We start from the raw sequence: 14897 nt of genomic DNA, 5'->3' as shown, positions 1-14897 counted from the left end.
ATGTGAACGGGATCAACAAAAATGCAGCAGCTGATCCTTTAAGAAATCGCTGCTAAATTTTTGCTTTGCTACTTGATGTGTTTCCAAACGCTGCATTTCCCCAGCTTTTTCTCCCAAGTGGCAGAGGGGCCGAGCAGGCCGCCAGCCAGTCACACAGAACAGACGCCGCCAGGCGGACAGCCGCAGCCGCTTCCCGCCCAAACGCGCCCCGGCTCCACCCCAATGGCTGAGGCGTCTCGCGCCAACAGCCCGCCCGCCGAGGTGCAGGAGGCAGCCTCTGCTCTCGCGCGACTTGTGGGAGTGCCGCCGCTTCCGGCCTCGCGCTGCGATGGCGGCGTCGGGCAGCGAGGAGGAGCGGGCGGGTGGCGCGGCGCTGGGCGCGGGGCAGTGTCACCCCGGCGTGGCGCGACGGCGTGGGCGGACGCTCCTGGTGCGGCACCTGCCCGCCGAGCTGACCGCGGCGGAGAAGGAGGACCTGCTGCAGCACTTCGGGGCAGTGGCCGTGCGCGTCGTGTCGGACCACGGGCGGCTGGTGAGGGCGCGGGCGTGAGGAGGCCCTGGCCGTGGCTTCGGTGCGGCTCGGAGGGCTTCGGCCTGGGCCGTCCTTTGGAAAAAGGAGCGGGGCAGCGTGGGGTGCTCGCTGTGGGAGGCAGAGATCCACCCCGCAGCTCTGCCTCTTAGAATCATAGAGTCGTTTGACTTGGAGGCAACCTTTAATGGTCTTCGCTCCCCTGTAATGCAGAAACTTCTTATTCTGATTTCTTACAAAGAATGTGCCCTAAGCCTTTGCCACACGCTGCAGTTATAAGAGTGATAACTGGAAATTTTCTTACCTTTCTGATTTGAACTCAGTGCGGCATTTTGTTTGTTTTCCAGAAACATACTGCTTTTGCTACTTTTCCTAGTGAAAATGCTGCTGTAAAGGTTTGTATTCAAATTTGTTACTGTTTTAGCAAAGGACTTCTCTATATTGCTATTTGTTCCATAACGTTTTACGTGTGATCTCGTGTGGAGCAACATAAAATATTACTGTTTCAGGAGCATCCTGTTTTTACCTGGGACAGAACTGACTTCCTTCCTGGTGTCTGATATGATGCTGTGTTTTGGCTTTAGGAGAAAACCAATGTTGATAACACACAGATGTTTTGGTAGTTATTGAACAGCGGTGTACAGAACCAAGGATGTTTCAGGTTCTCAGGTTCTCATACTGTCCTGCCAGCATGGGGTCTGGGGAGCACGAGGAGCTGGGAGGGGACAGAACCAGGACAGCTGACCTAAACTGGCCAAAGAATATTTCATAGCGTATGACATCGTGCAGAAAAAAAAACCTTGAAAAATGGAGGGGAGTTGGCCAGACAGGCATTGGTCAGCAGGTGGTGAGCGATTGCTTGCACATCAATTGGTTTGCAAATACACATATGTATAAATTTTCTATCTACCTATGTCTATGACTACCGTTATTTCTCTCTTCCATCTTTGTAAATAGTTCTTATCTCAACCTGTGAGTTGTAACTTTTTTTCTGACTCTCCCCCATATCACTGGGAGAGAGGTTACTGGTACCCTAGGGTTAGGGTACTGGGAGAGAGCTGTGAGCAAAAGGCTGCATGGTGTTTGGCTGCTTTCAGGGTTAAACCACAAGGAGAAGGATTTGCAAAAAAAAAAAACCACTTGCATAGTCATAGGAAAGATGGGTTTGGTCTTTGAAAGTCATCTGGTCCGACGTGTGACTTAGAGCAAGGCAAAGTCACTTGAGATGATGCTGATGGTGTTTTGTCTAGGATGCTTGTGCATTCTTGTATAAGCTGTAAAACAAACCTAAGTTGCTTGTCTCGTGCGCAATTGGGTATGTGACAAAATTTAGACATAGTGAAGTAAACAATTCAAAGCTGCCTTGTGTGCCAGCCTCAATAATAGTAAGAAAAATGTCATGTTAATGGAAGACATGCATGTAAACTGATATTACTAGTGATGCCTTTTAAATCTGACTGGTGAAAAGCCTCTGCCCTCAATGCCACTCTTATATTCTAGATCGTTTATTAAGTCGTGCTATAAAATAATATTGAAAGAAGGCGCAAAGATTTTGTGAGATAAACAGTGATGAATTTAGGTTGCTTTGTGTCTGTTGCTGGTAGACTATCAAGACTTGCAGAGAACTAGAGCTTCACCATGTAACAACTAGGCAATTTGCAATTTACAGATTCTGAGATAGTACTGGTAGACTACACCATGTGTGTAGTTTGTAAGTGAGGCATTTTTTTCTTGAAATCAGAGATTTACTAGTGTGTGTAATAAGTGTTGTTGAGGCTGCAGTCCCATGGCTATGTTCAGATTTAAAATTTGAAGTCTTGCTTTGAAACAATCTGATATTTTTCCTCTTCTGTTTCTTTCCTTTCTCTGTTACAATAATTTGAAGGCTTTGTCAAGACTGCATCAGCTGAAACTTTTAGGGCACACATTAGTTGTTGAATTTGCAAAGGAGCAAGATAGCGTGCAGGTACTTAACCAGCCTTCACTGTCAGACAAATGTAAAAGGTATGTGGATAATAATTCAATATGTGTGTGTTCAAGGAAGTGTAATTCTGTATTCATAACATTCTCCTGGTACTGTTAAGTAAAAGGGTAAATCATAGCCTTTTAGTAATGTTAATAGGTGTGTTCAAATCTGTAGATGAGCGATTTCATTCCTCCTATTAGTATTGTCCTGTTCAGTATAATCTTGAAACGGTCCCCATCCTTATTCCTGTAAGGTATCCTTCACCAGAGATAGTCCTGCTAATTTTCATGTAGAGCAAGACTCCAGTCTGTGTAAGATGACCTCTATGATACCCAGGTTCCTTGTGCTTAGGAGTCTCTTCTGCTTCTTTTTTGTGTCAGAGCTGTAGTGTCATTTTGCCATCAGAAAGTACGTACAGTGTTTTCGTGGTGTTTCTTTCTAATCTAATTGAGTCAGGCAAAATTGACACCTGTAGGTATGATTGCATAAGACTGTACTATCTAAGTTTGCATCAAACATGAAACAGAATCTCTCTTCAAATGTATAAAGAAATATATAAATAAAAATACAAAAATAAATCCTAATTATAGTGTCATCAAGGATTATGATAGTTTGGATTTCAAATATTTGTTGAATATGTAATTTAAAAAAAAAAACAAATTGTGTAGCTAAGCTTTTAGATTTACCTGTGCAGTATGCAACAAAGCAATAAAAGCTACGTCATTGTGCCTCATTAAAATCAGCTGTAGAGCTTTTAAAAGTTAATTAGTCTGCTCTGAATATGAACAAATCAATAACAACATTTTTATCTTATAACCTTTGAACAAAGAGTAGCACAAATAGTTTCGGTTCTTTTCTTGTGAGTAGATTTAAATGAGAAATGTATAAATACGGGGAGACCCTCTGTAATATGGATAAATATTTATTTGCATAGACCTGTCTTACAAATATAAAGTTCTTAAAAATACTACACTGATCTATTTGTAATATTTTTTGAAATTGAAAGTGAGAGATAGGTTGTCTGGAAGGCAGTGAACTTTTTACCTGTTTTAATTAATGTTATTTTTTAGTTCAGAAGAGCCGGTGAAAGAAGAAGAGAAGAGAGAACCAAGCTGTCTTAAAATAGAGAATGGAATTGCACCTAGCCATGGGTTAATATTTTCAACTTTTTTAACTTATTTGTTCTGTTAAGGTCTATTTTGTAGTAAGTGTTATATTCTGTTGAACAAGAGAGAATGTAGTAGTAGTAGTTTTGTTTTATAGAGTACTGCTTTTCTACATGTGTAGCTGTAGGCATTTTTTTCGTAAAGATAAAATTCATAGTTCTTCAAATTTAGGAGTCTTATGGTTGAATAATGACCGATAATTTGAGACGTGAAGCTACAGGTTGCCTCCAAGTCTTCTAGTGCGGTTTGTTGCTTTCTCAGGAGTTTAAGAGCTGAGTGGGCTCTCTTAATGTTAACTGCAGAGTACTCCTGATGTTTGGGTTTTAGACAGTTTGGTCTTTTTTTTTTTCTCTGTTTGTATTTTTGCCTACTTGAAGAATAATTTTCTTTTGGGGCTGATTAATCCAGTGCTTGGAGTTTTGGGTTTATGATGTTGGAAGGTGTTGGTTATGTCCTGTGTTTGTTAGACTTTCTGTATGTGTAGTTACTTACTTTCCTTGTGTCCAAGCCCAGTAAATCTGGTATATGATAGGGGACGTTCTATTCCCCAGTGCTAAAAGCGTAATGTGGGTGGCCCAGCCAGTCAAAATGGTACGTAACTGTTCTAGGGAGAATGGTAATATGTCAGTGATATTTCAGATTTAACTAACAGCTAAAATTTTTAGTAACCATTAATAGTTATCAGCTATTTTATGGCAATGCAGCTAAGATTCATTGTTTTTATTATTTTTCCTCAGCCTCACATTTCCCATCAATTCTTGCCTCAAGTATCTGTATCCACCACCTTCAAGCACAATTCTAGCAAATATAGCAAATGCCTTGGCAAGTGTGCCCAAGTTTTATGTCCAGGTAAGTGGGGGGGGGGGGGGGCAAAAAAACAGCAAAAAAAGGAAGTATAAAAATAATAACATGTCCTTTTTCCTCTTCTAGTTATTTGTAGAAATATTTTTTTACATACTAAATAAAAGTTAGCTGTCCTGTGATACTTTTAAACAGTGTTAGTTCTTGGCTATGTTGAGACTTCATTGACCAGAACTATCGGTTACTTTGCTGATGTGGAAGTCTTAAGCGGATCTGATCTTCTGAATTATGAGCACTTGTAATTTCATACTGAGATGTTTTATGTACTTCTTACTAGCCTTTTCAGGGTATTGCTTGTATTTACTCGTATTGTTGCATCTCATTTGCTGGCTTTCACCTTTTTTGGTAACCTGTGTGGTTGTACTGTCGTTAGAACTACTGATTTCTACCTGTCAGAAGTAATCAGCTGTGATATCTAGCAAGGAACTGTATTTATTTCTCTAATGGAGGTATTTCTTACCTTGAATCATTTCAGGTACTTCATCTGATGAATAAAATGAATCTTCCTCCGCCTTTTGGACCAATTACTGCTCGCCCTCCCATGGTAACTTTTAAAATATATGTATTTAGGTACTGGAAAAAGGATTCACAATTTAAAATATAAGAAGTGTGGTAAGAGATCCGAAGTTCAAACTTGTAAAAGTGATTTTGTATGTAGGTATTTCCTTGTAATATGTGGTTTCCACACTCTTAGTGAAAAATCAGATTCCTTTCATGAAATCCTCGCTGCTTATAGAAATGGTGTAGTTTTGATAGCTGTTGGAAAGTTCAGTGTATAAACTGAAATTGTTTAGTAGCTCAGGGCTCCTTTTCTGTGTTCTGGAAAAAAGTCCTTAGGACTACACGCAGTGTTAAAAATCCAAAGAAACAAAACAAAAAAAACCATAAACCCCTGCAATAGAAAAGCTTAAATGTGCTGTAAAAAGCCATTTCTTACTATCTTGTAATGTATCGCCTTGGCTTTTTATTATATATACAAAGGAAAACAAGATGCACAAAATCTTTACTTAAAAATCTTTCGTCGCTTTTTTTTTTTACATTCTGCTTATTACCAGTATGAAGAGTATTTACCAGTGCCTGTGCCACCCCCACCAATTCCACCTTTGCCTCCTGAGGAGCCTCCTTTGCCCGAAGAGGAAGAAGAGCAAGTCTCTAGTGGAGATGAATCAGAATATGAAAGTGATAACGCGGAGGAAAAAGAGAGGTGTGCATTTTACAGTCTTAATACATACTTTTTACTTCTCTGGATACTTGTTCAGCCACTGGTTAAATCTCTGAACACTTGCAGCCTATAGATAGTCTTCCTGATGTGTTACGAAGCTCCATAGTAAGTGAAAAATGGAGGGATAGTGCTGTTTTGAATGACAGTAGGAGGGTGAGTGTGGCCATGTGTGCACAGAAGTTAGAATTTCTTACTTTGAAGAAAAAAAAAAAAAAATCCAAAAACTCATAATGAAAAGAGAGTGCAGTATAATGAATGAAGCAATGAATTGTTTTCTGGTTTTCTTCAGTTTTCCACATTTTTAGAGAGTAAATTACTCAGCCTAAATAATTTTGCCTGACTTCCAAAATGTACAAAAATTGTACAAAAATGTACAAAGATTGTACATTGAGTGTATATTGCTAGGACAAACAATAATGGGAGGAGGTTGTGATTCTCTCGCAGGCTTGGGAATAAATTACATTAGAGCTGTTTTTAAGCCTTAAAACAATACTCAATGAAGAAATTGTTGTCTTCATCTGCTACTAAAACTGAAATATATGAGTTATGTTCAGAAAAATACATGCATTGACAAATAAATTCTGAAAAGTTGCATTTCAGGGGCTTAGCAAGTGAGCATTCTCAAATAAAATGTAAACCAATTTGGATCTTTTTTAACTTCGTTTTATTTATAATAGAATGACCAAATTGATGGAATTAGCGACCCTTCAACCTAAAAGACCAATAAACACGAAGAAGCGTGGTGTTAGAAAAAGGCAAAGAATTAAGGACTTACTGAATGTTCCCACATGTACTCCCCACAGGTTTGTATTATTTTTCTGCTTGCATATTTTCAGAAAAATTATTCTTTTTGCTCAGTGTCTTTCCCTGCATCATGTTTTCTATAGTGTTGTTTTAATGAAAGTATTCTCTGGTATGTAAGTTGGGCCTAATTGCTAGCAAGGTAGCGTTGTTGTGTAGTATGAACTGAAGTCTGTTTAACAACCACAGTATTAAAGTTCTATCTCTTTCTCTTGCTATCAAAAGAACATTTTTCATAAAAAAATAAAAACAATTTCATGTTACAGTGCTGATAGAAGTGATCTGTACGTATTGCTTGAGGCAATTCTGAAAAACAAAAAATGCGGGGGGGGAGGAGGAGAAAAAGAGCTGATTTTGTTTAGATCATCTTGATTTTTGAAATTGCAGTACTGTGGCAGAGTAGCCACCAGAGTTTCTATCTAGTGATAATCAGTTGTGATACACGATTTTCTTGTAACATTTTTCTTTCTGCAATTGGGTTGGAATATTTTTCACACTGTGAGAGCAACATCAATGCCACTTACGAAAAGTTATCAGTAACCTAAATAAGAAAAATAAGTGCCTGCCTGAATGTTTAACACGTTGTTGTTTTAAACAGTAATTTGCACCCTACCCTGTCGCCTTCAGATGTCTTTGAGCAACCACAGCATGTAGGTCTTAAAAAGATTGAGTTCCATATTACTACTGACATCCCATCTGTTCTTCAGATAAATTCGGAAAGAGAAGAAAAAAATGGTAAGCATGTGTACTCCAGATTTATCTAATGTCAACTTCATGTGGTTTCAGTATGCTGATGGCTGCTAAAATTCAGACCAGACAATCCTGTTCTTCTTTTGTATTGGAGAAGATTCCATAGATAGTATACATCAGAGTTTAAGAACACCACCTTGCATCTTGTCTGCATTTGTTGCTTTTCATGTGTTAAAGAGAGCTCAGTGCTTCCATGTAATGCAGGATGTGGAGCATTTTAAAGTCTTTCTGTCCTTGTAGTATGTATGTTTATGGTGAGTTACACCTTTTCTTAAAAGTTTTTAAACTTTATGCTGCCTGTAGCAAGTACAGTACAAATGTATTCTCACTATTATATATCTTGTAATTGAATGGATCAAGCTAATCTTAGGTGTTCTTTTTCCAGCTCTTAGAGAGTAGTATTAAGATGGTTGCCAGCTTCTTCTCTGTGTTACACTGATAATCTGCAGTAAAAATGCGGGACAGTGCCAGCAGTGAGGGTGTGGTGGTTTCTTATAGGGCTATGGTTTGTCTGTGTATTTCAGTATTTTATAGCTTCTTTAAATGAAAATACAGGCTTTGAATAGCAGGGCTAGTTTTAATTTAACAGGCACGTGCTGTGACTTGTCTTGGTACTGCAGTTGATTTTGTAGAACAAATTATATTTGTCCAGTCTGGAATTAATAGAACTTTCCTTAAGGATGTGTTCAGATTTCTTTACAGAGTCTGCTATAATTAAATATAAATAAAAGGAATATACTCTTTTTGCTTGCTCTTTCCTCTTGTGAATAATCATACGACCTTCTTGTATAATGTGTTCAAATCACAGATCTTTGTGCTACCACAGAAGAAATCAATAATACAGGATTTGGAAGAATTTTCCCAACTCCTAGCTCAAATGATAAAATGGAAATAGAGGAAGAAGATGATGAAATACCATCAGAGTTTATTTCTAGAAGAGAACTAGAGAAAAACAGACTTTCTAGAGAAGGTACAACTGTGACAATAAATTATGTAATAGAAGCTGTTTACTTTGTTGTAATAAAAAGTTTAAGTATTTTCTGCATTAATTTGCTATATGTACTTTAATAATTTGTTTTATTCTTAGCAAAAAAAAATAACTGTCTATTTTTCTGTCTTCAAGAAATGGAAAAATTTTCTGTTTTTAAAAACTATGAGCCAGGTGAACCAAATTGCCGCATATACGTGAAGAATTTGGCTAAACAAGTGCAAGAAAAGGTATGTAAAGAAGAAAAAATAAATATTTCTCATAAAGGCTTTTCAGCAGCTTTCTTAAATCAGCCCTTTAATTCCAGGATCTCAAGTTCATTTTTGGAAGATATGTTGACTTTGAGTCTGAACTGGAACGAAATATGTAAGTTAAAATGAAGTCTTTGATGTTAACTTTTTCATATTGGTGAGAATTGTAATTTGAAAACTAGTTATTTCTACTTTTCTTTCTGGTGCTGCTTCTTTATTGGTTGAGGAAACAATGCTTCACATGTGAAGACATTGTCACAAGTACAGAAATAGGATTATTGTCCAGTTTCTAAAGACTACTATTTTGCCTTTATATTTTAGTTACTAAATATACTATTTTGTTGAGCAATGCGTAATGAATACAGCATGAACGATTGTGTGAATCTAGTGATTTAGCATATGTGATATTTACTACAGTTGGACACAGATTTACCATCCTGCAGTTTAGTGCAGCCTTTACTAAACAGCATCTCCTAGGCAAAATGTAAGTGGTCTTCAGTGGCATAATTCCTGCATGTAGGTATTGCATCCATATCGGCTATTTCAGCTTGAAGTAGGAGCATTGTATCAGAGTTTTGAAATATGAAGGCGTTAGAAAAAACAAACCATATAGTAGGAGTTAAATCCATCTGGTGTTCACAAGTGGTATGCCCCAGAGGTTGCTATTGGACCCTCCCTGGTCAGATGGGATGAAGATCAACAAGGCCAGGTGCCAGTTTCTGCTCTTTGGTCACAACGAGCCCCGGCAATGCCTGGGGCAGAGTGGCTGGAAGACTGCATGGAAGAAATGAACCTGGGGGTGTTGGTTGATCTTGGCTGAAGATGAGCCAGCAGCGTGCCCAGGTGGCTGAGAGGGCCAGTGCCATCCTGGCTTCTATCAGAAATGGTGGTGCCAGCAGGAGCAGGGAAGTGATCTTTCATCCCTCTGTAGTCAGCCCTGGTGAGGCCACATCTCAAGTACTGTGTTCAGTTCTGGACCCCTTGCTACAGAAAGACATTGAGGCCCTGGGGTGTGTCCAGAGAAGGGCTACAAAGCCGGTGAGGTGTCTGGAGCACAAGCCTTAGGAATGGCTGACAGAACTGGGATTTTTTAGTCTGGAGAAGAGGAGGCTCAGGGATGATCTTATCACTCTCTATGACTCCCTGAAAAGAGGTGGTGGTGAGATGGGGGGTCGACATCTTCTCTGTGGACGAGAGGGAATGGCCTCAAGTTGCGCCAGGTGAGATTCAGGTTGGACACTAGGAAAAAGTTTTCTCCAAAAGAATGTTGAAGCACTGGAATGGGCTGCCCAGGAGAGTGGTGGAGTCATTGTCTTTGGAGGTGTTCAAGTAACGCTTAAATGTTGTAATGAGGGACATGGTTTAGTGGGGAAATATTGGGTGAATGATCGGACTGGATGATTTTTGGGGTTGTTTCCAACCTTAGTGATTCTGTGATTCTATTCTATGACTTCCTAATTCTCTGTTTTTTCCTCTAGGTTCGATATACGTTTAATGAAAGAAGGCCGTATGAAGGGTCAGGCTTTCATTGGACTTCCTAATGAAAAAGCAGCTGCTAAAGCTTTAAAAGAAGCAAATGGATACGTCTTATTTGAAAAACCCATGGTCGTTGTATCTTTTTCTTCAAATGTTTACATCACATTCTTTTTGAGTTGTCTGTCAGTATCTAGTTTTGCCTTCTTAGAGGCTTTTGTTAGAAATCTGCAGGAAGAAGAGAGATGTTACAAAAACTAGACAGAAGAACCTAGTGTACTATTGTAAAATTTATATCTTAAAAATGTATAGGGACACCATTTGTGAAATAGGAAAGTAAATAGCCTTACTTAAGATTTAATTATTTTTCTGTTCTTTGCGCTTTGATACCGCAAGCCCAATCCAAAAGACAGTTTAAGGTGTATAGCCATTGCATTTAAATTATGTAGGGCTTTTGAATTGTTTAAACCTGTGTTTGCAGAATTGGGAGATGAAGTGTTTGTTTTGTTTTCTTGGTTGGCTGTTGTTTTTGTTTTTTTTTATAACTGCATACAAATTAGTTACTTTGGGGTCATATGTATCATGTTGGGGTTTCTACACTTCTTTGATTGGATTGCCCTGTTGTTTCAGTTTGAAATCTTCGCATCCTTTCTAATTGCTGAATTTAAATGTTCCAAATGTTCCAGTTTTTTATGAGCTCTAGGATATGCTCTCTTGAAGCGTGCTGCAGATCAGTGAGGTCCTATCTTTGACTAGGATTGTGTTACTTCTTGATTGACTTGTGTTTATCGTTGACACTTGTAGTCCTTAACAGAACCTCAGCAATTTGCTCGTTCAGCTAGACCAAAGCAGGATTCCAGTGAAGTGAAAAGAAAAAAGTAGAACATAGCAAAAGGTATGGATTCTTTGCCTAAAAATTACAGGGTTTTGTATTTCATTTTGTTGCCTTTTTTTTGTTTTATTTTTTATAATTGCTTTAGGAATAGTGACAGTGAAAGAGAAATACTCCATACAGTGTTCTTTTCTTAAATGAGCTCTTCTGTCAGGAAACCAGTTTGCAGGATGTGCAGTTGGTTTAAGATTAAAGATTGCTTCTTTCTCTGTTTAGAAACCTGGAGTCTATTATTTTCCTTATCTTGAGATCCTAGGATAGTTGTCTGTATTTTCTGATCCTTAATCCTGGGAGACTGGAATTTAGGGACAATGACTTCATGGAATTTGAGCACTTACATTTTTAGTAGTGTTCTGGGATTTTGGCTTCAAAAGGAGTGGCAGCTTTGCCCTTTCCTGTCCTTACTCAGCTGTAAAGCTGTTTCAGATATCAGTTTCCAGCAGTAAACTTGCTTCTGCCACCTCTGTCAATGAGATCTTAGTACTACTACTGCAGCATCTCTAAAGCTTGTTTGATTTAGGAAATGTTTGTGTTTCTGAAAGTATTACTTAATAATGCAGTAATTGAGACTTGCTTTGCTACGGAGTGCACAAGTGCTGGTATTTTTAACATTTGTCTAAATTGATGAGAAATTAACTTTCTGCTAAAAGTAATCACTTCATATCGTACATCTTTACTTCACTAGCGCTTACTCTTAAGTATTTGGTTTATGCTAAAGTAACTGAAGCAAAATTGTGGGAATTTTTGTGGCCTCCAAAAATTTGGGTTGTGAACTGTCTCAGATTTGCACCAGTTACTTCAGATGCTACCACAGAAATGCTCAGTTCTCAGCCTGCACTCTGATAAAGTAGCAAGCTCAAATTTGAAGAGCATTTTATCTGAATTACATGTTATGATTGAATGTCACTCTGGTTATCCATCTCCTTACCTCAGAACTTAAAGCTTCGGTTGAGTGCTTTAGAAAAGTACTGCTTACTCCTTTACGTTTCTTAATCTGAATGTCTTGGTCATTATTTAGAAAAAAAAAAAAAAAGATAATTAAAAAAACAAAAACAATTCTGAAGTTTGAAATGTGAACGACTGATTTTAATTTTAAAAAATTGTTTTCATTCCCTTGGTATTGTTATTGTGAGGGTAGTATTTCTATTAGTAATAGCTATCTTTTATTTCATAAAAGATGACTTGTTCTTACGGGTGTTTTTCTGTACTGTTTATTGAAAGCAGACGAATGAGCTTTGATTTTGAGCTGTGAGGAACAAGGGTGTGCAGAAGTGTTTCATTTTTTTTCTTATTCCTTCCTAGTTAAATAAAAAGTACTAGTTACATTTTCTCCAGGATGTGATAAGAATGTTATTAAAGTTGTTTTAAATGGAAAAAGGAAACTTGAAGTATTTTTAACTAGTGGGAAAGCTTTATATGTGAACTCTGAACTGTAATTCTGGCATGTCTTGTATTTCCAACCAGCTTAATGCATTAAATTTGATTCTGACTTTACCAAACATGCTAAATAATACTTGAATAGTGGAAAGAAAATAACCAGGTACTTACTATGTTATTAATCATATTGATGATCAACTCAGAAGCTTTTTTTTAAAATGTGCAAACGCTCAAGACATACCTGAACATCTGAAAGCCTGCGTGGGTTGCTTCAGTTTCGTGGCTTTAGTAAATGGTGCACAGGACTTCTTCCACATCTTCACTGTTTATATGTGACAGTCACATCGTGCACCACAGACTAATTGAAATCCCTAAGAATCCTAGGCTAAGTACAAATCACAAATTACTTGCACGCTAATGATGAGGCAGAACCCTTTTTCTGCATTGAATGTGTTTTCCTGTGTCTGCTGGAATAATCTGATAAATGCTAATTTGTGATGCAGAATTCCATTATATAAATCCGAAATCCATGCAGATACCTGGGGAACTTGAAGTACGATTTGTATCACAGTGTTTTTTTTCTTCTGTAAGAAAATTGAATTAAGAATTTGTTGATTAATTCATAAACATTATTTATTACTTTCTCTACAAATATTGTTTCTTTGGTAGAGAAAGCAACACACAATGGTTTATAAAAACACTGTGTGACTTACTGCTAACTGAAATGCCATTTTCTTGATGAACGACAAAAATGTCAGTTAGCATTTGGAGTGACTGTTTTTCTGTGGGTAAAATATAGTTTTTTGGTATAAGGATTATGTAAAAGAAACTGATGCTGAGAGGTCATCAGCTTTGTAGAGAAGAAGTGACCTGAAAGCCTGCATTGAGTGGAAGCGTGTTTGGGTTTTGGATCTGATGGAGAAAGTGAGTCTGTAAAATGTCAAAGACCTGAGGAAGAATTAATAAAACAAGAATCTGCTGTTGTCAAGTATAGTTAAAGTTATCAAAAGATGGATTTACTTTTGAATACAGAGTTACTGATGGTGGGTTCACCAGACTGGGTCAAAAGTATATTTATGAAGTTATACCTTTTTGTTTATGATAGGCAGCATAAATTTAATGTGTGTGCAATTTTGAGAATTAAATAAAATTAAACAACATTCTGCTGTTCTTCTTTAGAAACATTCCTGCGTATATACTGCAATAATACTGTCATGCAGAGTGTATCCTTTCTTGTTGTATCCTTTTATGTGCAATGTTTCCTATAGCACTCAACCACCTCTAATTTCTCAGCTAGAATAGGTTTGGGGAGGAGCTTATGCATTTTAAAGCCTGAATTAATCTAGCAATTTAAAAGTAGAACTTTTTCAGGGGGGGGAAAAAGAAGAGTTATCTCTTTTTATCTGTTATCTGTTGGGTGAATAGTTGAAGTGAACTTTCCTAATCTTAAAAGGTGGCTTTCACCTTTCTCTTCAAAGGTCATATCATTTATTTCATTTCTGATACAGTTCCTTAGCTTGTCTGAGCTAGAAGTGTTTCACTGGTGTGTGTGGAGCTGTGCTGGGCTCACAGCTGAGGATGTTGTTCTTAAATAAATCACTAGGTTTAAAGTATGTCACAAGGCCACGATTAATGTTATCGGAGGGTTGATGTGTTCTTAGAACATTTGATTACTGTTGTCCTACTGTATGAGAAACTGTTGATTTTCAGTTTGTACATTTGTCTTTTGTTTTTGAACAGCAAAATCCAACAGTGTCTCACAATGCAGTTACAGAGTTCAGAATTGAATTATTAGTCATGGTTAACATTTTTGTTGTTTCTTTGATTGTTCTCTTCAATGAGGTGGTGTTGGTGATGGTGATTTTTTTTATTATTATCATTTTGTATTTGCATTATCATTTTTCATTTACTGTAATACAAAACTAATACATCCTGTACCTGCTAAGTCAGTTTTTTTCAGATACTCAGAAGTCTTACAATCTCAACCATCTTTCAATTTAGTTGTCAAAAGAAAGCATGTCACTGCTAGGATCTAGTTGTTCACGCTGTTAACACACCTTTGTGATGTTCCAGGTTCCTTTTGCATTCCATCCCATCCACGAGTTCTCAAGCCTGGCAAGGAAGCAGTACAACCATCGGGACTCTGGAACTGTGCGTAGAGCATTTCTAAAGTACTTGAGGCAGAGTATAAACTTCCTCATCTTAAAGATTCCAAGTATGTTTGTCAGAAGGCTTACATGATAAATGCATGTTAGTTTGCTTTTGAAGTCTCTAATAAATTATTTCTTTTCTCTCAATGTTATGTTTTTCTTTTGTTGGGAGGTTTGTGAATGGGAAGGAGGAGCAAGACGCAAATATTTTATTGCTATTCTTTAAGCTTTGGGATTTTTTTGTTTACCTTTTGCCCAAACTTTGTTGTCATTGTGTACAACGTGTTCAACATGATTTGGGGTGTATGTTCATAGGCACCACTATGAACTTCCTTAAGTCTGATGTTCAGCTCTTAATGAATGGTTCAGGGTAAAACAGCAAGTACATCCAAGGCTAATCTCATTTCAGTGTAAATGCTTTTATTTTTCTTGGAGACCAAACAGTACTAGTGGCGTGAATTCATGCTGTCT

General features: G+C 37.7%; 1 protein-coding gene across 2 annotated transcripts; it reads left to right on the top strand.

Annotated features, from left to right (window-relative positions):
• The first annotated feature begins 328 nt into the window (after nt 1-328).
• RNPC3 (RNA binding region (RNP1, RRM) containing 3) lies at nt 329-14573 on the top strand. Of its 2 annotated transcripts, none has more exons than XM_042873904.1 (15): nt 329-532; nt 877-924; nt 2415-2533; nt 3566-3646; nt 4399-4510; nt 4998-5066; nt 5578-5726; nt 6422-6547; nt 7144-7280; nt 8104-8265; nt 8419-8513; nt 8591-8649; nt 10013-10145; nt 10830-10902; nt 14350-14573. In XM_042873904.1, exons 1-14 carry the CDS (start codon nt 329-331, stop codon nt 10887-10889), a joined length of 1554 nt encoding a protein of 517 aa, XP_042729838.1. In that variant the 3' UTR covers nt 10890-10902; nt 14350-14573. The 2 variants fall into 2 exon arrangements, with proteins under 2 accessions (XP_042729838.1, XP_042729837.1); XM_042873903.1 differs by having other exon boundaries at nt 13456-14573.
• The last annotated feature ends 324 nt before the right edge of the window (nt 14574-14897 follow it).

Source organism: Lagopus leucura, unplaced genomic scaffold (assembly GCF_019238085.1).
Source record: "Lagopus leucura isolate 7727_CA_CO unplaced genomic scaffold, USGS_WTPT01 Super-Scaffold_100009, whole genome shotgun sequence".
Taxonomy (NCBI): domain Eukaryota; kingdom Metazoa; phylum Chordata; class Aves; order Galliformes; family Phasianidae; genus Lagopus; species Lagopus leucura.
The sequence above is the reverse complement of the archived record's forward strand: the minus strand, read 5'-3'. Positions and strand labels throughout refer to the sequence as shown.